The 23,437-nt window shown below is 50.6% G+C and overlaps 1 protein-coding gene across 10 annotated transcripts; it reads right to left on the bottom strand.

Moving 5' to 3' along the window:
* Window positions 1-4,675: 4,675 nt before the first annotated feature.
* Window positions 4,676-21,608, bottom strand: DEF8 (differentially expressed in FDCP 8 homolog). Of its 10 annotated transcripts, none has more exons than XR_014019626.1 (13): window positions 18,111-18,237; window positions 17,449-17,582; window positions 16,426-16,523; window positions 14,678-14,827; window positions 13,204-13,345; window positions 11,836-12,000; window positions 11,196-11,323; window positions 10,941-11,054; window positions 9,898-9,978; window positions 8,360-8,500; window positions 8,067-8,176; window positions 6,536-6,915; window positions 4,676-4,878 (listed from the first exon to the last, which is right to left on the bottom strand). XR_014019626.1 is itself a non-coding variant. In XM_081273924.1 (13 exons), exons 2-13 carry the CDS (start codon window positions 20,824-20,826, stop codon window positions 6,813-6,815), a joined length of 1,389 nt encoding a protein of 462 aa, XP_081130050.1. In that variant the 5' UTR covers window positions 20,827-20,848; window positions 21,457-21,515; the 3' UTR covers window positions 4,676-6,812. The 10 variants fall into 10 exon arrangements, 8 of the variants coding, with proteins under 8 accessions (XP_081130050.1, XP_081130052.1, XP_081130051.1 ...); XM_081273924.1 differs by lacking the exon at window positions 18,111-18,237 and adding exons at window positions 20,804-20,848; window positions 21,457-21,515 and having other exon boundaries at window positions 4,676-6,915; XM_081273926.1 differs by lacking the exon at window positions 18,111-18,237 and adding exons at window positions 20,804-20,848; window positions 21,289-21,419 and having other exon boundaries at window positions 4,676-6,915.
* Between the last annotated feature and the right edge of the window lie 1,829 nt (window positions 21,609-23,437).

The following is a 23,437-nucleotide window of genomic DNA, read 5'->3' as shown; positions in this document are numbered from 1 at the left end:
AGTAAAGCATGGTTTGTGAGATTCAAAGAGTGCCACTGTCCGCCCCACTTCCAGAGGAAGAGTGCACCTCCTAGCAACAACTGAGACATCTATCCATATGTGCTGGAAAACACCATCAAAAGTGAATACAACTCCAGCAGGTTTTTGATGTAGATAACAAAGGCCTATACTGGAAGAGAATGTCTGAAAGAACGTTTATTTCAATGAGAGAAAGCTGACCCTGGGTCTAGATGGATGCTACTGCTTAGTGGAAATGCAACTGGGGACAGTTGAAGTCCTTGCTGGTGTGCCACTCAGAAACTCCTAAGGCTCTGAAGGGGTACTCAAAGTGCTGAGGGCCATTGCCAAGTAGGAGTGACGCATCAAAATTTCCTTGCTGGCGTACCCCATGTTAATGGATTTCGCTGTTGACATTGCATGTAAGGTGACCTTGCTCAAGGACCAAGGCAGATCCGGGTTTAGAGCTGATCAGGTTTGAGGAAGTATCCCGGTCCTTGGGTTTAGGGCGTTCCCGGTTTAAGACAATAGGGGTTTTAGGGAAGTTGGAGGTTGAAGATTATTGCTGCCGGGATTAGGGTGTTCCTGCTGCTTGTTCCCGTTGAGTTCTTGGGAGATTCAGAAAGTATATTGGAAAAAAGCCTCGTGGAGTAGGGGAATTGGGCGGAGGAGAACTGGGATTTCCCCAGAATGTGTGTAGAGGCCGGTGTGAGTTCGGGAATAAAGAATTGCTGTTTGAATCGACAAAGCTATGAGTGGCTCGTGATCTTGTACCCAGCCAAGACATTGGCATCAAAGCCCAATTTGCCTATAATCTGGCACTCAAACAAAAAGTCTTGGGCTACTAGGAGCATCTTGAATGGTTTACATGCATTTTTTGCCCTGCTATTGAAAACTACTGTGCCCGGAATAATCTCACCAAGAAAGCATTGCTCATTCTAGACAATGTGTCATACCACCCAGTAAATTTGAGTGATCTTTCTGATAATGTAAGAATAGAAGATCTTCAAGACAGTATAGCTGACTCAGTCTAGCCCATGGGTCAAGGTGTAGCCTCAGCCTTCAAAGCTCATTACCTGAGAAGGACTTTTGAGTACACCCGAGAAGCAGCAGATGGCAAGGATAAGCTGTGATCAGAGAGTTTTGGAGAAATGACATAGTGGATGCTGTAGATGATAATATTGTAGTATCTTGGGAGAAGATCAAGCTAGCAATGATGAACAGTGTGGGGGATATTTGACTAGAGTGTGTTCATTCCCAGAGTTTTTCTCAAAACAGATACAATTGCACAACTTCAATAAAACATTGTGACCCTTGCCAAGAATGTAGCCCTGGAAGAGATGGTAGAGACTGACATGAACCAGTTACTGTGATCCATGAAGAAGATCTTTCAAATGAGAAAGTGATGCAGCTGGAACTGGAGCAGGCAGCAGGACAGGAAGTGGGTCCTCCCTACATCAGCTGACCACAGAATTGTCTGCAGCCTTTTCACATTTTGAAGCTGACTTGCAGGTCCTTACCAGTAACAGCTCTAATGATAAGTGAAAATTGAAAGTGTCAAGAGTAATCAATGGCACAATTAGCTTCTACCAGGAATTATTTGAGAACCAGCAGCTTCTTTATCAAAATAAAAGCCAAAAGCACAAATATACTTCAGTGTTGAGATCCAGATAGATCTCTGGGCTTCCAGATGTTTAATATGCATAAACTTTCTGCTGGTATTTCCTTTTTTTCCCTAGATGTAGAGGGACACAGTATTTTTGTTTTATTTTTATGTGGTTCTGAGGCTCAAACCCAAGACCTCACACATGCTAGGCAAATGCTCTAACACTGAGCTCCAACTCAGAAAGGTATTTCCTTTTTCACAATTTGAAGTATCAGATTTTGTCATTAAAACTGTATTTACATCTGTGAAAACATTTTTTTTATTTACATCAGGAAAAAAAGAGAAGACTTGCAAAGAGGAGACTAGCCTTTTCAGACATTAGAGCACAAGACCAAGGCCCCATAATTAAAGCAGTGTGAGAGTCAGGCTTATGGACGGGAACAGAGAGTTCAGACATGGATGCAGATAGATTTTGCAAAAGATAGTTCAAGATAACTGGTTGACCGTTTGGAGGAACATAAAATTAGATCTATACCTCACAAAATATGCTCAAAACAGACCAGGAATCTGAAGAGAAATGTGAAACCATGCAAGTGTGCATGAGTGAATTTCTCTTCTTTTTTAGAAACGGGGTCTTAGCTGTTACCCAGCTGGTCCTGAACTTCTGGGCTCAAATGACCCTCCTGCCTCAGTCTGCTGAGCCTAGAACTTGAGGCACACACCACCACTCCCAGAATTGGATGCCTTTTAACCTAGGTATAGGGAAAATTTTTCAATGACTTGAAGCCCGGATTAAGTGAAACAAAATATTAATCAATTTTGGCCATATAAAAGTATAATCAAAATAAAACATTTCCATGGGAATGCAAACAAGGTCAAAAGGTATTGAGAAACTGAAAGAAAATATTTGCAAGATATTTCGCAATAAATGGGCTAAATCCCTAACTTGCAAAGAATTCTTAAAGATTGAGAGGGAAAATACTAAAAATCCAATAGAAAATTGGACAAAAGACAATTCATGGGGCTGGAGATATGGCCCAAGTAGTAGTGCGCTTGCCTGGCATGTGTGAGGTACTTCAGCACCACATAAAAAAAAAAAGAAAAGACAATTCATAAATAAATTAGATTCTGAAATATGAAAAGAAGTTCAATCTTACTTGTAATTAGAGAAATACAAATTAAAGCTACACATTGTTTCTCATTACCTTCTTGCATATATCAGAAAGTGTGTGCCAGGCACAGGCATGGGCCCATTAGTCCCATCTATTCAGAAGGCTTGAATTCAAGACCACCCTTTGTGGTAAGAAAAAAAGGCACATGAGGACACAGAAAACAGGTTGAAAGGCTACCACTGGCCTAATCAGGGACATTATGATTTCAGTAAAGAACTCAATGAGTAAAGTAGAAACTCGAGGACATAAAAAGAGAAATAGAACTCCTCCAGATAATAGTCAACTTATAAATGTAGGTAGAATGACAATTAGTCAATCATCAATTGGTAGTGAACATCATTAGAATTGTTCTTCAAAATAATTCCTCTGGGAGCTGGGGAATGTAGCTTTGTAGTAGAACACGTGCCTAGCACATGTGAGGTCCTTAGGTGTGATTACCAACATCCACCACCAAAAAAAAGTCTGATGCACCTTTCAAAAATGTCAGTGTTTGGTCAGATTAAAGGCTAAAGAGACTGGGCAACAGAATGTAGTCTGAGATTTGGGAGAAGGAAAGGAGGTTGACTATAAAATAGAAAACTTGCAAAATCTGAATAAGATTTGCTATAAGTTTTATAGTACTGTGTCAGTATTAATTTCCTTTGATGGTTGCACTATGGCCATGAAAGGCAGTGTCTCTGTGGAGTGGGTATACACACATATGCACAGAAAAGGAAGAGTATAGAAGCAAGCTGTTTGCAGCTTGATGTCCAATGTCTCAGAGCAGAATGTGTGAAGGAAGAGAATAGCATGTGGCGCCAGATGTTAACATTTAGAGAATCCAGGAGGTGGCAAATGGGGAGATTTTTACAACTTTCCTGTAAATTTCAATTTGCCAAAGTGAAAACATAAAAAGAAAAAAGCATAATCTGAAAGGGGGGAAATTGCACTCTCTATCTCATGTCCCAAGTGCAACTTTAGCTACTGAGTTGTTGGAGGCACAGTCAGCATCCCAGTCCACAATTGCCCTGGAAAGCCCTTCCTCTTACCCTTCTAAGGGTGCTCCAGTAGAAGGAAAGAAGTAGATGTGCTCTTAGGCTTCTCTGGGGCAGAGAGTTGCAGCATACTAGTCCATCTGGATGCAGTTACATATGGATGATGTATAAAGACACTTTCTAAAGCAGAATCCTGATGTAATCTGGATCATAGCCCCTTTGAGATCCTGTTCAAAACTGTAGATCCCATCTCTGCAGAAAAAAAAAATGCATACCTAGAGTTTTCAATCTAATTTGGAAGGGGATTTATGAATCTCATGAAGACCATCCATTAATAACCCCTATTCAAGGGCCTTGAGCTGCAGTGAGGGCCTTTCTAATGGGTTTGGCTTGTGAAGATGGATGATGTTCCTGAGAGCCAGAATGGGACTCTGGATGAACATGTCATGATTAAATGATGGGCCAGTCCTGAGGACTTCAGAGAAACATAGCTGCTATTTACAGAGCATTTTCTACATGGAAGGCACAGTGCCAAAGGCTTCCTGGAGATTTGTGTGGTCATCCCAGCTCATCAAAATGAAGGCTGAGATAAATTATGCAAGTTCTCCACACACCACCAGAGAAGGCTCAGGTCTTGATCTGTCTGACACCATCTTAAGCACTTCTTCTTCTTTTTTAATACCTTCATTTTATTTATTTATTTTTATGTGGTGCTGAGAATCGAACCAGGGCCTCGCAAGTGCTAGGCAAGCGCTCCGCTGCTAAGCCACAACCCCAGCCCCATCTTAAGCACTTCTTCCAATTTCACCCGAAACCAGGTACATTTAAGCCTGCTGGAGGGGAAGGCCATGAGGTTTCCTACCCCTGATGTTGGCTTTTATGTCAAACAACTCTGCTTTATCCCAGATTCACCACACACACCAGAGTCTAGAGAACACATTTAATGAGACACAGATGGTGGCATTACTGTGACTGGGCCTTCCTCAGGCCATCCGTGTTCCACGCTATGGGTATCTTTGGGTGTAGTCTTCTATAAGATGCTGGCCATGCAAATCAACTTCTGGCTGTGGTTCTTCCTATCATGCTGTGACTAGTAGAAGGTCCCACACATGATTCTAATTAAAGACGACTGTCATCCAGAAAGGTAGAGAAGAGGTGTTAGAGGACAAGGTATAGAGGTGAGTTTAAAAAAAGCACAGTAGTAGTGGGAGGAGTAGGGAATATCTAAAAAGTGGGAGCCAACGCTTTGTCCAACAAACGCCAGCCTACAGATGTTTTCTAAGGACATAATACTTTGTAACTAGAATAACGTGATGTTGACTACCCAGGAGGTTCAGGAATGACCAATATCCACGTGACAGAAATGTGATGCAGTAGTGATAGACATGCAGATTTAGGGGTATAGGAAAAGGGCACTTAGCCTTTGCCCCCCATTCAATCCCAAAGAGAAAGGGGAAGCAGGATAGGGACCCACCACTGACCCGACCTCATGTCACACTCCTTAAAGAATTTCAACAGTGTCCCCTTGTCACTGTTCCACCCTGAGGTAGGTCAATACCACTTTACCCATTTTCCAGATGGGGAAACTGAGGCAAAACACAGCAAGCGCCTTGCCTCAAGCCAACTGGTGGCACAGCCGGACAAGGAGGGTGCTGTTTCATCCCCACCCCCCACCCACAGAATGAGCCAGCAAGCTGGGCTGTGTCCTGCTGGCTGAAGTGTCTCTTGGGCTTAGTCACAGGTGATGGATAGCCATCACCTGCCCTCTGCCCACCACCTGTGTATGTCCAAAGCCAAGCACAGTCTAGGGTGGGGAGGAAAGGGACAGACAAAAGCAACCCCAGCTGTCCAGGGACAGATGGCTAGAAGACCATGTCCTGACATCCCCTCCTGCAACATCCCCATCCCTAGGACCTGTAAGGTGCAAACCCCAAGGCTGGGAGTGGCTTTCCCACTGAAAAGCCTGGGTCCTACCCACCTTCCAGGTCTGGACATTCCTGCATGAGCTCTACACCTCCTGCTTCGTTCTTCCTGCAGCAAATATTCCCATTTCTCAGGCCTCAGGCCCCAAACCAAAACTTTTTGGATGGTCATCTCTGAGCTCTCTGGAGCTCTTCACAGACTGGCAGCAAGACAAAGCTCCATGGACAAATGTGATCCCAAGGAATGCCACACAGGCCTATTGTACCCAACTCCTTTACCTGACCTGGAACCTCCTCCAGGGACTCAGTTCCTGCTACACACCGGAGGCCAGGACACCCTTCTTGGGCTGGGCCCACCACCACTCATCTCAGAGCACCAGGATAAGGGGGCTGGGCCAGAGCAAGAGCAGCAGCAAGCGCACCCACCAGGAGAAGCCCCACAGCAGGAAGCCTCCCTTTCCTGATCAGGGAGCGAGGGTCCCAATGGACTGACGGCCCATGGATGACTTAGAAGAACCTCAGGTGGTGCCATGGACACCACCTTGAAGAGCCCCAGCCAGGGATGATCAGAAGCTCCCAAAGAGGCAAGGGACCAGAAGGGTTGGTCTTCAGGTAGAATCTAAAGCCTCTGCCAGAGCAGATGGAACAGGCCCAAGGCTGGATGTATGCAGCTGGCAGGCTCAGGTCTCACTGGCCACTCCTCTGAAGCCCTCTGGGGGTCTTTACCTGACCAGTTGCAGAGTGGCTTGGACAGAAGCAGGGAGGGACATCTCTAGAACCCAGAAGCCTTGGCCTTAGGGGATTGGGGAAGGCTGTGTCACTGGGGAGTAGGAGGTCCTTCCCTATCCCCCTAGAAAGTCTCACCCTGACCAAGGAATCCTCTAGTGGGGGTGGAGGGTAGGGACTACACTGTGACCCCTCACAGCAGCACACCAAGTTAACAGCCAGGTGCAGATGCCCCAAGTCCAGCCAGCACCTGGAGATCATCAGTCCTGGTGGGCACTGCTCACCCACTTCTGGCCCAGCAGGAGTGAAGAAATCCAAAGGATGCACCCAAAGGGTCTTCAGGGCAGAAACAGCACCCTGGCTTTGCAATGCCAGTGGGGTGGGTGCCAGAGAGGCAGGTGGTGTGCTCAGTGCTCTAGGCATCCAGGTCTGGATCGGGCTCCTGGAAGAGTGACTGCTTCCTCAAGTTGAGCCGGGCACACTTGGGGCAGGTGGTTGAGTTGTCGTAGTAGCAGTCCCTGGGGGCAGAAAGACAGGCTGGGACTCTGCATGTAAAATTATACCATGGGACTCTCACAGCCTCCTGAGTTAGCTTCCATTAACCCTCTACAAACACAGAAACAGGCCCACAGATGTTCAGTACCACAGGACAGGAGCAGGGTCTTCATCCAGGTGTCACTAACCTTGAGGCCCACGAATGTGCCTCTGCTAAGGTCCGCACATTACCCAACGCTGCAGGCTCCTAGTTAGTGGGGCTCAGCCAGGCAGTCACACCGAGGCTCCACACTTGTAGCTACTTGACTGTCTCTACCTGTTCATGCCACTCTGGTGCTTCTATCCATGGTTCTAAACTGTGTGTCAAGGCATGCCAGGGCACTGCAGAGAGTGTGTGGGGCTCTACAAGCTCATTTACCTCTTTGAAGAGAACACAGCAATATTTGAAGTCTGTGAGGCACATGCAGACTACTAGCTCAAGGGAATTTTGTGACTCCCTAGCTGTGTAGAGCTGCGATGTCATCAGTTGCTATGATAAACAGCAGATGCCCAGCAAAAATCAGTGTGGGCAGAACATGGGGAATAGTGTCCCACTTGACTTCAGGGCCCAGCAGGTACACATGTGTCATTAGTAGAAAATGATACTTATTGAACAACAAAATTCAAAATGCTTTTCTTCTGACTTATGTATATTATTTTTCCAAACAGCCACTATAGGATAAATAAATAAATAAATCTTCAGGACATGAATCCTTATAACACTGTTTGGACATAAGTACTTAGGAATCAAGTGTGTTAGTTTTTTTTGTTTGTTTGTTTGTTTGTTTAAGTAACTGAGGCACTAAGGGTTTCAGGAACTAAAGCTTGGGAACATTTGGCCTGTACTGACCTGAAAGAGTGAATGCCACTGGTGCAGAAGGGAGCAAGTGCAGGGCCATCTGGGCTGCAGCAGTCCCTTCCCAGCTCCGTGGGCATTCGTCCCTCGTAGGATTTTTGATTTAGGCAGACACCAGGACCTAACTACGTGTCTCAGAATCAGCCCAGGCCCAAAGGTCTGTTTCCCTGTCTCTCGGGGACAGCAGTGAGGCTCACACAGACCAGCCACAGCTGAGGGCAGACAGAGTCACAGCTGAGCTCAGCAACCAGTCTGAAGTCGGGTCCAGGCCACACCCACCTGTGGAAGACGGCTGAGCAGTCGGCACACACAGATGTGTGGCTGTCAAATGGGAACAGCACATCGCCCTCTCTGCAGAGCTCACACACGAACCCCTTGGCCTGGCACCGCTGGTAGGAAGGGGAAACAGTGTGGGAATTGAAGGTGGGCAGGTAGGTGCCAGCTCGGGCCATGGATAGGCTGGACCCAGCTGCTTCTTCTGCCAATCCCAGCTCTTGAGTCTGGAGGGCCAAAGAGCAGCTTCATGGTCCCTCTGGTCCAGACCCCAACCATGGAGGGCTATGGAGACCCACCTCACAGTCCAGCTTGATGTGCTTGGCGAAGAGTGTGTGGGTCTCAGTGAGCGAGCAGCCCAGGCGGCCCACGTGGACATCCAACAGGTCCTGGATGGAGTACATCTCATCGTTCTCCACAAAGTGCTGCCGGTCCTGGAGCTGTGAGCCAGAAGATGTGACCCCAAGCACAGAGCAAGGACCCCCCCTCCACCTGGGCCACTCCCACTGTCAGGGCTCAGGGTGCTGAGGAAGGTGCCTGTGTGTGGGCTCGAGAACAGACTCCAGGAGCCTGGGGACGCCTAAGAGGGTCACGGAGCCAAGGCCATGTTCCTGAGTCTGTGTGCCCCTATTCTCCTTGCCCCTCTGATGCCCCTTCAGCCACAGGGGTGGTCCCACTACTCCCCTCTTCCAGTCCTTCCCAATTCCGGCTGTCCCTCTTCCTGGTCCCAGTTCCCCTGCTTGGCACCTGCCCCACACTCCCTGTCCCCTTCCCTGCTTTCTCTTGTCCACTGTGCCTATCTCTGACAGACACTCATTTTTCTTGGATTCCTGACTGATGGGCACTCTCCAAGGGTACAGAACTCTCCTGCTTGTCCTATTCACTGTTTTCAGAATCCAGACCAGAGTCGTGAATGTTGGTTGAAGAATCAACAGGTGGTTTATTCTAAATATTTCTTTTGGTTGCAGTTGAACACAAGACCTTTGTTTTATTCATTTATGTTTATGTGGTGCTGAGGATGGAACTTAGAGCCTCACAAATGCTAAGCAAGCCTTCTACCACTGAGCCACAGGCCCAGCCCCTAAACAGGTGAGTTTTTTGTTTTTGTTTTTTTTTTAAATATTTATTTATTTAGTTTTCGGCGGACACAACATCTTTGTTTGTATGTGGTGCTGAGGATCGAACCCCGGCCTCACGCAGGCCAGGCGAGCGCGCTACCGCTTGAGCCACATCCCCAGCCCCAAACAGGTGAGTTTTAAAACTTGTGTTTGGGATGGGGTTGTGACTCAGCGGTAGAGCGCTCGCCTAGCATGTGTGAGGCCCTGGGTTCGATCCTCAGTACCACATAAAATAAAATAAAGATATTGTGTTCATCTACAAATAAAACATAAATGAAAAAATAAAATAAAACTTGTGTTCCTCCTGGGCTGGGGTTGTGGCTCACTGGTAGAGTGCTCACCTAGCATGTGTGAGGCACTGGGGTCAATCCTAAGTACCACATAAAAATGTATAAATAAAAATTAAAGATATTAAAAAATAAAGACAACTTGTGTTTCTCCTGTGGGAGGAAGCTGGGCCAGGTTCACCCCCATGGAGACTCACATGAAGGTTGAAGGACATCTTACTCATCTGTTTCCAAAACTGAAATAATCAAAGAACACTTCTGTGGGTAGATTACCTGATGGCTTATTATCAACCTGGTGTTCTGGCACAGTTTGGGAGGCCCAGACTGCCTACAAGCTAAACATACACAACTACCAAGTTATCTGAAAAGTTCTGAGTGTGAGGTGATTCCATCACCCTGGCTCTTTGGGGCCAGTCCCTCTGAGAGTCTGACCTGCAGTAGCAGACGAGCTTCCATGGCCTCCTTGCAAGTGATGAAGTATGGCTTCATGAGCAGAATGTCCTGGCGCAGCTTCTGTGGACAAGGGAGCAGGTTAACTCCTCAGCTAGGGCAGAGGGGAGGCATATAGGACACAGTTAGGGGCACACAGATCCAGAAAGGTGGTCATGGCCCCTCGCCATGACCTCGTCAGCAAGGCAAAGGGACTGGCCCTGTGCTGGTTTTATGGGGTCATGTCCACTAGGTGGCCTCGGTTTACAGTCTGCGTGGCAACAAGATGAGCAGGGAAGGGGGAGGCACCCTCAGTTTCCCCAGGATGGTCCCAGATCCGAGAGTTCCAGCCACACTCACGTCAGAATCTTGAGGTTCATTTACTGTCGCCCACAGAATCCCCCAGCCACTCTGCTTATCCCAGCTCCCCAGGCCTGCAATGCACCCATCAGGGCAATACTGGTCCACATCCAGCACTGAACTGAGATTCCAATTGGATCCCACATCTCTCATCAGCGACTCAACCTGCTCTGTTGGTCCTCTCCCAGGTGACATGGGAACTAACCCTTTCCCCCACCTTGCCGGAGGCAATGTGGCACCTCCTACCTGGACAGAGCCTCAGTCTGCCCTCAGTCCCAGCTCTCCCTCGTGGCGCAGAGCAGGTGAACGTAGCTGGTCTGTACTAAGTGTACAGCACACACTGGCATTCTCAGATGTGGCACACACAAAGGGTACAATAGATCAATAATTTTACATATTGATTGCACATTTAAATCACCTTTTGGATACACTGGGTTACATAAAATAGTAAACATCTTCACCTGTTTCTTTTTACTTTTTTAATAAGACTACTAGAAATTAAAAAATCGCCTCCGTGCCTGCATCAGATTGCTCCAGGACAGTTTCAGCACTGTCAATCTGCAGGGCAGCCAAGCGGGCCAGCTGAACCTAAGCAGTACCTCTCCTCTGCGCACACCTTTTGTGGCCCTCCACGGCCAGAAAACTGAATCCATCAGATACAGCATCCTGCCCCCCCCTAGCCTCACCCGGATCTCCACCAGCTCCTCCACGTAGTTGAAGAGCAGAGGGTTGATCTCCCGGAGTCGGAGCACTGGCCGGGACACCATCAGCGCCAGGTAGCGCAGGCTGCAGCGAGACACCTGCAGGGTGGTGGAGTGACCACGCCAGCCCAGGGAGCCAAATCCCGCCCACACGTGCCTGCTGGCCATGGGACACACCCACCGCTTGCCTGCCATTTGGCTCTCCCTCCCCAGGCCCTCTTCCCTGTCCCCAGCCCCCACCTTGCGGGGCTCAAAGTCCCAGTTGTGCACCACTCGTGCAGGGATGATGGCCAGGTCATTCCAGTGGCAGTGGCTGCAGTAGTACTGGCCTGTGTAGTCGCACTGACGGGCCTCGCTGGGCACGCCCCCTGTGGGGATCAGCCATTCAAGGTCACTGGCAGCCACGGCCTGCCTCACCAGCCCACAGCCCACAGAAAATAGAAAGCAGGGTCAGTGATCCCACCCTCCAGACCAGACCTACCATCCCTAAGCCATGAGGCTGAGGGGCTTATGCCCTCAGTTTGATCACCATTTAAACAGGGCAGGATCCCACTCTAGGACCGCTCGTGGGACCCCATGAATGAATGCTGGTAAGTCTCAAAACACCCACTCTGTCTGGCTAGCCTGTGGTTCTTCTGGTCCCTGCCTGTGTGGGCTTCCTGTGACAGAGGGCCACAGAGCTGAGCTTTGGTCCCAGCCAGGTAGAGATGTGGGCAAGTCAGGAACTAGCTAGAACCTCAGCTGGCTTTTAGTCAGAAATGCAATTGTCAGTCACTTCCCAAAGACAGGGAGCAGGGACTGACCCCCAGACCCTCACTTAATCCTTCCACTACCCATGCTGGAACAGCTCCCTCACCCTATTCTCCCTGCCACCACTCACGCAAAGAGATGGGCACCCGGCACTCAGCGCAGCGGTAATCCTGGCTGTCCAGCCCTGTCTCAGGGCAGATGTTCAGCTCATACTCAGCCTGATGGCTAACTTTGGAGCTCACGCAGGGCTTGGAGATGAGGCTCAAGCACTTGCTGTGGCAGCGGTAGTAACACCCTGGGTGGGAACAACCAGGCCTCTTAGAAGTGGAGAGGAGGGTCCTGCAGCACAGGCTGACCTTCAGCAGGACCACTCTGCATCCTGCACATTTCTGCTGCAGTGTCCAGATCAATCCAAGACCTTATTGTGGCATTGCCTCAGAAGTGCCTTAAAGACCCTCACAGCTCCCTGAGCCTTATCTCTCAACTCGAGACACACATGTCCTGGGGCCAACCTGCCATTCCCACCCACCAAACCCAAGCTTTCCAAATGGAATTCTCACTCTTCTGTTCCATCCCGTCCTGTTTCCCCTCTGGTTTTCAGCAACTCCATCCATCCACAGCTGAGCCCAAACACCACGAGTTATGCCAACTCCCCTTATCTTTTACACTGCACACCCAAACCCCCAGCTGGCATGGCCTCAGCCACCTCTCACTCCACCGTACCCATCAGAGTTTCGTACCCTCCCCCTTCCACTCACCTCTCCTTCCGGCTTTGCCCCCTCCTTCCGCCCTGCTCAACTCAGCATCCAGAGTCTAAAGCAGTCAAGCACCTATGGCTCTACAAACAAGCCAACTTCACCACACCTCCTCACACAGGATGCCCTAGTCGCTGTCTTCTGCTCCTCCTTGAAGACTTCAACCAGGGGACCCTTCATCACCTGGCTTCCTCAACCAGAACACCCCTCCCTAGGTACATCCCTGCCTTGCTCCCTGACCTCCAAGCATTTGCTTAAATGTCACGTGGGCACCCTAAAGTGGTACCCACTCTACCCACCATACATCCTATTCCCTTTCCCTTTTTTCTTTACTCCCATGTCATTCACTAGTCTGATATTTCCACCAAGGAAATCTTCTGCAGTGATGGAAATGTTCTCTCTATACTGTCCAGTGTGGCAGCCACCAGCCTCAGGTGGCTATTGAGCACTCGCAATGTAGACAGTACCAGTGATTTATTCCTACTTAAATTTGATGGCCATGTAGAGTTAGTGACCACTGTACTGGACAGCTTGGATCTGGATGCAGGCCAGTGAAGGCAGGATCTTTGCCCCTAACTGTTCCTTGTATCTCCAGCACACAATAGGTCTTAGTCCACTGTGCACACTACAGAGGATTCACCTGAACATGACCCACATCTGGAAGCAGAGCGTTGGACTTCTCTGCCCTGCCCCAGAGACCTAGACTGCTTATCCAGTAGGAGTGGGTCTCAGTCTTGGCCTACCTGTGCAGGTGTACCAAGTCTGAATGAGTCCCCAGATGATGGTGTTGCACTTGTCGCAGGTTTGCTTGACACTCTTGCTCTTCTCCTTGTAGAAGCGGTGCTCAAGCAGGACCCTGATGTTGGGCTCATCCTCATTGGGGTCCTACAGACAGAGAGCCAGGAAAGGGCCACCAGTGAGTTGGTTTCAACTCCTTTCCTTTATTCTAGCCCCTCTACTTATTTCCTCCAGGCACTGCTTATAGGAGTACGAGTTCCCATTAGCCATAGAAAGACGGTCAGTCAGGGGCAGACCTCAGACCACCCACTCCATTTCCCGGCAGCCCTGTCAGCCACTTGCCACCTGGGTCAGCCCTGTAAGCAGGAATGACCTATGTCCCTTTGCTGGCTGGGTGCAGACCAAAGCGACGTGGTGTGGAGCCCTCTGGGACTCTCCCAGGGAATGGCAGAGCCGTGAAAAAGGATGACTCGGGTCTTCAACACCATTACCTGTCACACAGGCCCTGGACCACCTGGGGGGTTTTCATGAGGAAAATTACACACCAATCTCCTTTAAACCACTGAATTTTTGGATTATGTGTGGCCACAGCCCTACTGATTTCCCAGGGTCTCCTGATGTGGAGTCTTCATTAGGAAATCAGTGAGGCTGTGGCCACACACACATTGTGGGTCACTGCAGGGCACACAATGACAGCCAAGCCGAGGAACACAATTGGCCTGCAGTGGACACCTAGGGATTTTGGACTCTGGGATTCATTACCTCCTTCTGTTCTCCTGTCAGGAAACTCCTCCTCCTCATCTAGAGAGGAGGACATGGCTCAAAGAGGGATTGCCCCACTCACTTGCTTCAGTGGGCACATGACCAGAGCTGGCTCACTGCTGTGCTGGTTTCAGGCATGGCCATGTGGCAGGACCAGCCAATCAGAGGTCAGGAGGGCCCAGGACTGACTTCTGCCTTAACCACTAACAAAGGGGAGCTTCAGAGGGGGGGGGTGTCTCAGTGGTAGAGCACTTGCCTAACTGGCAGGAGGCCCTAGTTCCATCCCCAGAACCACCAAAAAAAAAAAAAAAAAAGGAAAGGAAAGGAAGCTCTCCTCTGCTGCAAAGCCCGGCTGCCGTTGCTGGGCTCCTGTCTGCATCACCTGTCCGCGGACTACTGAGGAGGGGTCAAACATGGAAAGCAGAACAAAAGAGGGCAGGATTCCTGAGGATCTGTTGGTTAACAAGAAAATACTTTCCTTCTCATTGAAGCTACTTAAGGTCAGGTTTCTGTTCCTCGCAACCAAGAGGGGAAAAGCCTGTACTTGGGATAAGGGCCCATCTCTCACTCTGCATTTCTAGATGCCTTTATATCTCAGCCCCTCAGAGCCCAAAAAGACGCACCAGGGAGGAACTGGACGCCACCCTGGTGCTCCTGTCCCCACTGCTACAGCCCTGGCTCTAGGCTCCCTCTGTGGCACAGCCGGCCAGCACCCACCTTCAGCTCCTGGAGCTTCAGCCGCAGGTGGATGAGCCTCACCACTGCGTCCTTCTGCTTCTCTGACTGCTCAGGCAGCTCCAGGATCACCTGCTTGCATTCCTCAATTGCCTGCTGTAGTTGCTGAACATCGGAGGCCAGGAACAGACCCTGCCAGGTTGGGGAGCAGTCAGATGGCCACTCCTTGGACTCTCCCTTGGAGGCCAGACTGGATCTCATGGACAGTTAGGCACAGAGCAGACCTCAAGCCCTTCCACCAGATGAGGACTTGTTCAAAGCCCAGGAGAATTAGCAGCACAGTCAGAATCCATCCTGCACTGCCTGTCCCCAACTGGACTAGTCTACCCACAGACTTCTGAAGACCTAGTAATTCAGGATGCTTTCCAAAATACAACTTCCAAGGGCTGGGATGGACGCTCAGTGCTACAGGGCTTGTTTGACATGCTGGAAGCTGATGTGGTCCCCAGCCCAACCCCCACTCCTCCATACACAAGCACACTAACTTCCTTTTTTTTTCCAGAAATTTGACTGGGGTTTGTTTTTTTGTTTTGTTGACTCTACTATTTCACTTACTATTTATTTGTTTGTTTGTTTGTTTGTACTGTGGGTTGAATCCAGGGGCACTTAACCACTGACCTACATCCCCAGTGCTGGTTTGTTGTTGTTGGTGGTGGTGGTATTCTTTTTGAGACAGGGTCCCACTAAGTTGCTGAGAAAATCGGCCTTAAACTTGCAATTCTCCTGCCTCAGCCTCCCGAGTCACTGGGATTACAAGTATGCACCACTGTGGCTGACTGTTACACTTACTTCAAAAGAACTTCCCTTAGAGGAAAGCTGGGGAAATGACACTTGCTGTCATAAAGGAGAGGAAATGGCCACTTGGCTCAATTGCCAAGCCCAGACAAATGCCAATAAAGGAGCCTGGAGGTGTCCACCACCACCAGACTAGCAGGGATTTGCTAAGCCCCAGACTCAGAACAGACCACAGGGAGGCAGCTCCTGGTTGGGCTGACACTCAGGAGCCTTCCTCATCTACCAGTATGCTGGGCTCTAAGAGACCCAGGCAAAGAGAAGATGGCACCCTTCCCTTCTCCTTGGAAAGTCTGTGGCCAAAAGGAAGTATTCAAAATGTTATGATAAAGATAAAAACATGTATCTGCATGGGCAACGTTTTGAGGCCACATACAAAATGAAAAATGAATTAGAATCGGGTGACTTCTGGCTAAACCTTTTTAAGTTACATTCTGATTTTACTGTGTTTCTCTCAAATAAAAGTTGGAGATAGTTTGCATAAAACTAAAGGCTTTCTAACTTTTAAAATAATTCCAGCTCTTCCACATTCACTTTTCATTCAAAGTAACCCTTTTGTAGAACTTCATAGAACAAGCAAGAGTGGCCCTTCAGTGCTGGGTGGCTGGGGAGGCAGGGAAGGTCTCCTGCTTTCCTCATCCACCCTCACTCCACTGCAGATCTACAAGACCCCTGAAGACCCCAAAGGGAACCAATCCTCACACTGGCTCCCCAAGAATCTGGAGCAGGAGCCTAGAGGAGGGTGGAAGCCCCGGTTCTCAAGCTCCAAGCCCAGGCTTTCTCCATCTGCTCTCCAACAGGCTCAGATTCGAGCTCCAGGGGACTTGGCTGAGGAGGGGACTATCAGCACCTGAAAATGGTGGTTCCCTGGGGAGGGAAGACTGCACACCTCAAACCTCATGGTCCAGCCCCTCTCCCCTCCCAGACCCAAACCTCACCACAGGGCGGGAGAAGTGGTCCTCAGACAGGCCAAGATCCATCACGCGCTCAGAGCAGTGGAACCCAGGCTCCCCAGGGGGCAGCTCAGGCAGGGTCTCTGGAGGAAGAGAGGAGGGGCATGGAGGATGGTAGGAAAGAAAACTCAGCCTGCTCTCTCTCATGCTCCTCATCCCCCAGGAAGGAAGCTGGGGCCACTGGAGCTGGGAAGTGGGACGCAGGTGGACACAGGAAGCAGGCCCTGGGGAGCTGGGCCTGCTCAGTTCTGCACACCCATTTGGTTTGATTCAAAAAGATGGGATTGTGGCTCAGTGGTAGAGCGCTCGCCTAGAACATGCAAGGGCCTGGGTTCAATCCTCAGCACCACATAAATGTAAAATAAAGATATTATGTCCACCTAAAACCGAAAAATAAATATTAAAAGAAAAAGATGAGGTGGAATGGTATTCAATGGTGCTAAAAGAGGCCCACAAGATAGCTTTATAGAAACATCGCAGTTTCTACAGCAGATACTTCATGTATAACTACATGGACTCTGCACTGATTCTACACAGCCAAAAAAGCAACTGAATTTCTAAAAAAAGAGGAAGTGTGTGTGTGTGGTGTAGCCACTGAACAGCTATAACACAAAATCCATACTCTGGTGTGTACTGCAGGCCACCTCTGCAGTTCCTGGATTCATACCCTCCTGACCCCTAGGTGAACAGGGGCCTCTGCACAGGATGTTCCACCTGCTAACTTCCCCCACCAGTCTTGGCTCTGAGTTTGTTCCACAAGTGTCCTCTGAGCGTGGACTATGTGCCAGGCCCTGGGATTCAGCAGTGGCACACCAGACACAAATCCCTGCCCTCAAAAGCTCCTGCTGGCAAGAAGGCAGAAGCAATCAATCCACAGAGCAGGTAGAAAGGACTGTGCCCTTGGGAACCCACTCTGGGAGAAAGCCAGCATGCTGGAGAGAGCAGTGGGAGGAAAGGTGGTGGGCTGGGAGAAGGGTCAGGGGGCCCACAGAGTCCCCCAGCACCTACCTTCAGAAGAAATGTCCAGGGCCTCCTCACTAGGTCCCTGCTCATGCTGCCTTGGCCCCAGCTCCTTGTTGAAGGGGTTGAGGTGGGCCTGCCGGAACCGGGCCAGCTTCTCATCATATTCCATAGCATTCCACCTGCGGTAGCCAGGCAGGGCGAGATGAGGACCCAGGTCCCAGCCTCACCATGGAGCATTCCCATTCCTGAAAACCCCTGCCTCTTTCAGGAAGCATCCCCACACCACAGCCTCCACCCTCAGACTCCCCCTCAACCACCTGCACACCCCCTCCAGGCCCCTTGGCAGGCTCCCCTGGGGAAGTCCACAGTGACAGGCCCTCCCTATGTCCATCATGTATATGTCTTATCCAGGGGTGCCCAGCCAGATGCTCTGGAACCCAAGGTCTTCCCTCCCAGCTCAGGGTTCTTTTACCCCAGACACTACAGGGCTCCAGCGCTGGGGGGGTCCCCCATACGTCTAAACTGGCCTCACCCGGCCAAGTCCTGCCATGCCCCTGCTGTTGGCCTACTTCCCTGAGACACGTCTCCTACAACTGGGATCCTCCATCCCAACCTAAGGTGTTCCTTTCCCACCACAACTCCTGGAACTGCAGCCAGGGCGGGGCCCACCCTGCTTTGCTGTCTGTTGTGTGACTGGCAGGGCCCACCTTCCACCTGCTCCAGGAATGCCTCCAGGTTCTAGACTCTGCTGGCACCTCTCAGTCTGGGTTCCAGTCCTGCTGAGAGCCACATGACCTGGGACATTCCCACAGCTCTGTGCCTTGTCCTCCAAGGTAACAAGAAGGAAGTGCCTAGTCAAGGATCAGTAACTGTTCTTTCCCGTCACAGGACTCAACAAACTAAGGACACATAGGGCTAAGGACTCCAGGCAGGAAGGAAGGGCTTTGGCTGGGCAGGAACACAGGCAGCCAAATAGGGCTCCCACTTAATTAGCTGGGTCACACTCCTCAACCTCTCTGGCCCTGTTCCCTCCACGGCCTCCCTCTGCCTCCATTCCATCATCCACAAGTCAGCCACTTTCCAGGTGAAATTGGTTCACAGAAGTTGAGCACAAAATAAGCTCTTGGTAAGATTTACTATGATAGGCAGGGTACAGTGGCACACACAGCTTAGAAGGCTGAGACAAGAGGATCACAAGTTCAAGGCCAGCCTCAGCTACTTAGCAAGGCCTTAAGCAACTTAGTGAGATCCTGTCTCAAAGTAGAAAACAAAAAGGGTTGGGGATGTGGCCCAGTGGTAAAGCAACCCTGGTTTAAATCCATTGTATAAAGAAAGAAGAAAACAAAAACAGAAAAGATTTACTATCATAGGAAGTCAAAAGATAATTTTTCAAAGCTGTGCAGTAAGTCCATGGGTCCTGGTTACGCTTCTTCCATACCTGTTACGCAAGACAATCCTGTGACTCCTCCTCTGCTCCCTCACCCAAAAGAAATGGAAGAGAACTGAGTCCAGAGGGAAAGGCCCTGCCCTGGGTCCCAGTGTCACCTCACTGGCAGCTAAACAGCCCCACCCCAGCCCCATGCTGTCCTTACACTGGAGTCAGGAGCTCCACACCACCTGTGGATCCTGTCCTGCTTGTTATGCCTCTGATGTGGAGTATGGGTTGGGCAGCCAGAGTTCTAGTCTGGCAGGAGCCAGCACCTGTTGACAGGCAGCTCCTGGGTCAAAACGGGAAGGTACAGAAGAGGATGAAGGCGCTGTGGCTCAAGCCTGGCCTCTTACTATCACCTGGTGACTATGGGTGGCTCACACTGGGCACCAGAGTCAGAGGCAGCCATCTGATACCCACCTCCCAAGTGCCCAGAGAATAGCAGGAGAGATTATGCACTCCCAATATTCACTGATGCCTTCATCTTGAGTAGGGAGTCCTCGTTTTTTGGCTTGTCACATGATTTCCCAGTCTCTCCTGCAGCTAGACATGGTAATGTGACTATGTTCTGACCAATAGAAAATGAACAAAAAGATCACACAAGACTTCTGGGAATTGTTCTTAAAGGGAGGGCTGCCCCTCTGCAGTCCTTCCATCCTCCCTTTTGCTGTCTGGGGTGAAGATGTACTGAGTAGAGCTGGAGCAACTACCTTGGGCAGGGACATAGAAGCCACAATGCAGATGGCCAAATGACAAGATTGCAGGAGACGCCATCTGAGCCCTGAGCACTCACTGCAAAGTTTCTTTCAAGTGAGACAGAAACAAATTTCCATTCACACCACTGTTATTGGGGATAGAGTTCTGTCTGTTGCAGCCCAAACAAAACCTGATTCTTCACCCTAGTTGCCTCTTGGTGTTAAGATGAGCAAGCCCAGTTTAAACCCCAGTTCTGCCAGTTCCCCACTTCATGACTTGGGTAAAAGCCTACACATTTCTCTACTTCCAACTTCTCATCTCTCACATGAAGATATGATAGTACCCTGTGGGCCTATTGTAAATATTGGTTAATACAAAGTTCTGAAAGTACTGGCCAGCACATAGTAAGCCCATGATAAGTACCAGCTACAACTTGTTATTATCATTGTTACCATTATTGTTGAGATGACAACTCTGATTTAAATTCTGGCTTTCCTAGTAATGAGCTACAGGACCACATTGCCTACAGTCAGGGAGAACACTGCCTCCTTAAGTGGATGAGAGGTTAAATGTTCATATAGACATGAAAATCAGCAGCCCAGAGTTGCTGCTGAGAAAACTATCACTGTTATCACATGATAATGAGCCCAATAGAAAGGAATTGGAGTAAAGGGCTTGGAAGCCACCCCCAGGAGCTCTCCCTGCAAACCTTAGCCTGAGACTCAATATCTTTACACTTCCCAGCAACTGTCTTGGGGCTGCAATCTCCAGAGGAAACAGCATCTTTTATTCAATTCCTGAGTGGCATTGTTACCCCCCAGGCCTGGCACCGAGGCAGTGGATGGATGAAGCAGTGGTGTCATTTGACCTCTCAGTGCTAGTTTCTCTCCTGACTGGTTAGGGAATCAAGTTTCCCTGTCTGCTGAGGGCAGATAGATGATGTCCCAGCACATGGCTGCAAGAGTACAGCTGCTGACTTTAGTACAGAGCCAGCAAACCATTCCCTTCAAAGTCACCCCACAGAGCTCTGCACCCATTATTCTGGCTTGAACTTAGAAAGGAACAGGCAAGAAAGGGGAGAGAGAGAGGAAAGAACCCCACTCTCTATCCTCTGCCCTCTAGAGATCTCCCCTCTTGTAGTGGAGGTGACTGCCAACATAGCAATCAAAGAAACGTCAGAGTGTAGCCAGAGGAGCCCCAGGGGCAGAGGGACACTGAGCTGAAGCTGAGGATATCTTCAGGATCCATGCATCAGACCCCCCATGTCCTGCCCACCTGGCTACCATTCCAGCTGTCATCTGGAGGTCCTGAGAGTTCACCCTGGAGGGGGACAAAGTGCGCTTCATCTGTACCTTAAACAAGGCCTGCCAGGACCCAGGTGTGCCCAGGGACAGGGTTACCATTCCTTTAAGGACGACCCACCAATGAGGCTAGCTGCCGAGACAAACCTCCCCCAACCCTATCTCCACCTTCACCCACCACCCGAATGCACCCTGGGGATACTCAGGTCCTGGTGGGGATCAGTCTGCCACCACGCCCACCCATTTCATACAGGGGAAACCCGAGGCTCAGAGCAACCCAGCATCGCTGAGGAAGGCACAGTGATGCGGGTCTTTGGGCCTCCCGGATCCCATACTGACGGTGACAGTTAACTGGGTGGAAAGGTCCCTCCGTCTAGGTCCTAAACTCTGCCAGATGGAAGTGCCTGGCGCTCCCGGGAGAGGACCAGAGGGTGGGCAGCTGGGGCCGCGAGTCCGAACCCTGCCTCGGGCGCGCGGGGGCCTTCCGCAGGCTCTGCGCTCCGGCGTCCGCGTCCGCAGCCGGGCTTCAGGGGGTCCTGCCGGGCGGGCCGTGCGCGCCCGAGGCCCAGCGCTCCCGCTCCCCGCCCCCTGGCCGGGCCTGCCGCCCGGAGGCCGCTCTGCGCTCACCAGAACTCAGCCGCCGCCGCCGCCGCTACATTGTAACCCGTCGCGCCTCGGCCGCTACATTGTGTCCGGCCCCGCCGCGCGCTGCTGCCGCCTGCGGCCTGGAGGCTCATGACACCAGGTCCCCAGGGCGCGCGCCCTGCCCGGCGCCCGGCGGCCTCCACGTCCCGCCCCGGGGGACACAGCTCACCGTGGTAAGTCTGGAGGCTGCAAAAGTCCTGGTTAAAACCGAGCCACATCACTTTAAAAAAGAAAAGTGGGACTGGGGATGTGGCTCAAGCGGTAACGCTCCCCTGGCCTGCGCGGGGCGCTGGGTTGGATCCTCAGCACCACATAAAATAAAATAAAGATGTTGTGCCCGCCGAAAACTGAAAAATAAATATCAAATAATATTCTCTCTCTCTCTCTCTCTCTCTCTCTCTCTCTCTCTCTCTCTCTCTCTCTCTCCTCTCTCAAAAAAAAAAAAAGAAAAGAAAAGAGAAAAAAAGAAAAGAAAAAGAAAAGTGTGTGTGAGGGGCATGCCTGCAGTCCCAGTCACTCCAGAGTGACTCCAGAGGATCAGGAGTTGGAGCCTGGGCAATATTGCAAGACCCGGTCTGGGGCGGGGACCCCTCTTGGTTGAGGAAAAGGGAGAACCGCCTTACAGGCAGCAGAAGTTGTGCTGGACCTCGTTGGTCTTCTCTGTTGGTGAGCAGGTAGCTTCACTCATCTACCCCAGTTTCCTCTCAAGTCCATCCTCGACCCAGGGAGGCTGGGGCTGTTCAGTGCAGCAGCAGTGGGAGACAGCCTCTGCCAGAGGCTGGAGTTACTACTGCTTTCTGGGAGTTTGTAGACAGAAGCAGGGTTGCTCCAGCTCACAGTCCTGCCCCCCAGCTCAGGGATAAGCTTTATCCCTGCAGGGAGGAACTGAGGCAGAGGAGGGCAGCTGTGGGGCATGGTGCCCCTGTTTCTGGTCTCTGTGGAAAGACTCTGGAAATGGCCACTTTGCTCAAAGAGGGCACCATGATGATAGAGCCTATAACTGGGGGCTCCCAAGTGGGAACTCCAGACCACCTCTTTTAACCCTATCCAAGCCTGGAGGTGGGTGGTCTACAGGTGGGGTGGCTCATCAACTTCACAAAGATCACATCACCAATAAGGAGTGAAGCAAGATTGCAACCCAGCTCTGGGTGATTTGGTGCCTTGTGCTCATCCTCTCCAGACCTGTTCATACTGGAGGGGAATTCACTGAGCTGGGATTCTAAGGCTGCTGGTCTGATGGTCTGATTGTCCCTCCCTGGCCCCTGTCCTGAAGACTCTTTTCCACCTGGCCCTTCTCCCTGTTTCTCTCCTGCCTGCCCTTATGGTCCTCTGGCAAGCCCAGGACTGGGCCACAACAAAGGAGAATGAACAGAGAGACCTTCAGGGGGCACCTTTCCCTGCTCACCCACCCTACCAGCTGCTCCATCAGGTCTCCTGCTTCTGGACCCTGTAATGCTCTGACTCTGCCCTGGATCCTTTTACCCCTTCTGTCCTTGCTCACTCCTTTTCTGGATGCCTTCAGGCAGGGGACTCTAAGAAACAACTCTGTCAATGGCTCCCCAGTGATGCCTCACTCACTCCTCATGACTTGGAGGCTGACATCCAGCGCTCTTCTTGACATCACTGGGATGTCTGATAAGCCATTCGCACTCAACATGTCCAAGTGGGCACTCAGCCTCTTCAAAGCTGTACCACCCTTAATGGCAGCTGCACCTGTCCCCAACCCCTTTCCTCCCAAGTCCACTCTCATCTCAGCAGCCACAGCCATCCTGGGAGAAAGAAGCCTGTTCCAGACTCCACCTCAGGGCTCCCTCGCCAGTCTCTCTCCTTGATTCCCAACAGGCCAGGCCACACCCTCAGCCCTGGCTTCCCAGGCTCCTCCACAGCTTCCTCCTGCATTGGTGTCCTTCCCCCACGCTCAGCTCCAGCACTGACTGGTGCCCCCATCTTGTATGTTTTCATT

Source organism: Spermophilus citellus, assembly GCF_964194105.1.
Source record: "Spermophilus citellus genome assembly, chromosome: 18".
NCBI classification, from domain to species: Eukaryota; Metazoa; Chordata; class Mammalia; order Rodentia; family Sciuridae; genus Spermophilus; species Spermophilus citellus.
The sequence above is the reverse complement of the archived record's forward strand: the minus strand, read 5'-3'. Positions and strand labels throughout refer to the sequence as shown.

Coding starts and splice junctions, on each gene's coding strand:
- DEF8 (XM_081273925.1), bottom strand. CDS start 21,566: ATGAGCCTCCAGGCCGCAGGCGGCAGCAGCGCGCGGCGGGGCCGGACA. Junction 16,524..17,448: donor CCTGGACATTTCTTCTGAAG/GTAGGTGCTGGG, acceptor CTCTTCCTCCAG/AGACCCTGCCTGAGCTGCCC. Junction 8,501..9,897: donor AAGCTCGTCTGCTACTGCAG/GTCAGACTCTCA, acceptor TCTGGCTCACAG/CTCCAGGACCGGCAGCACTT.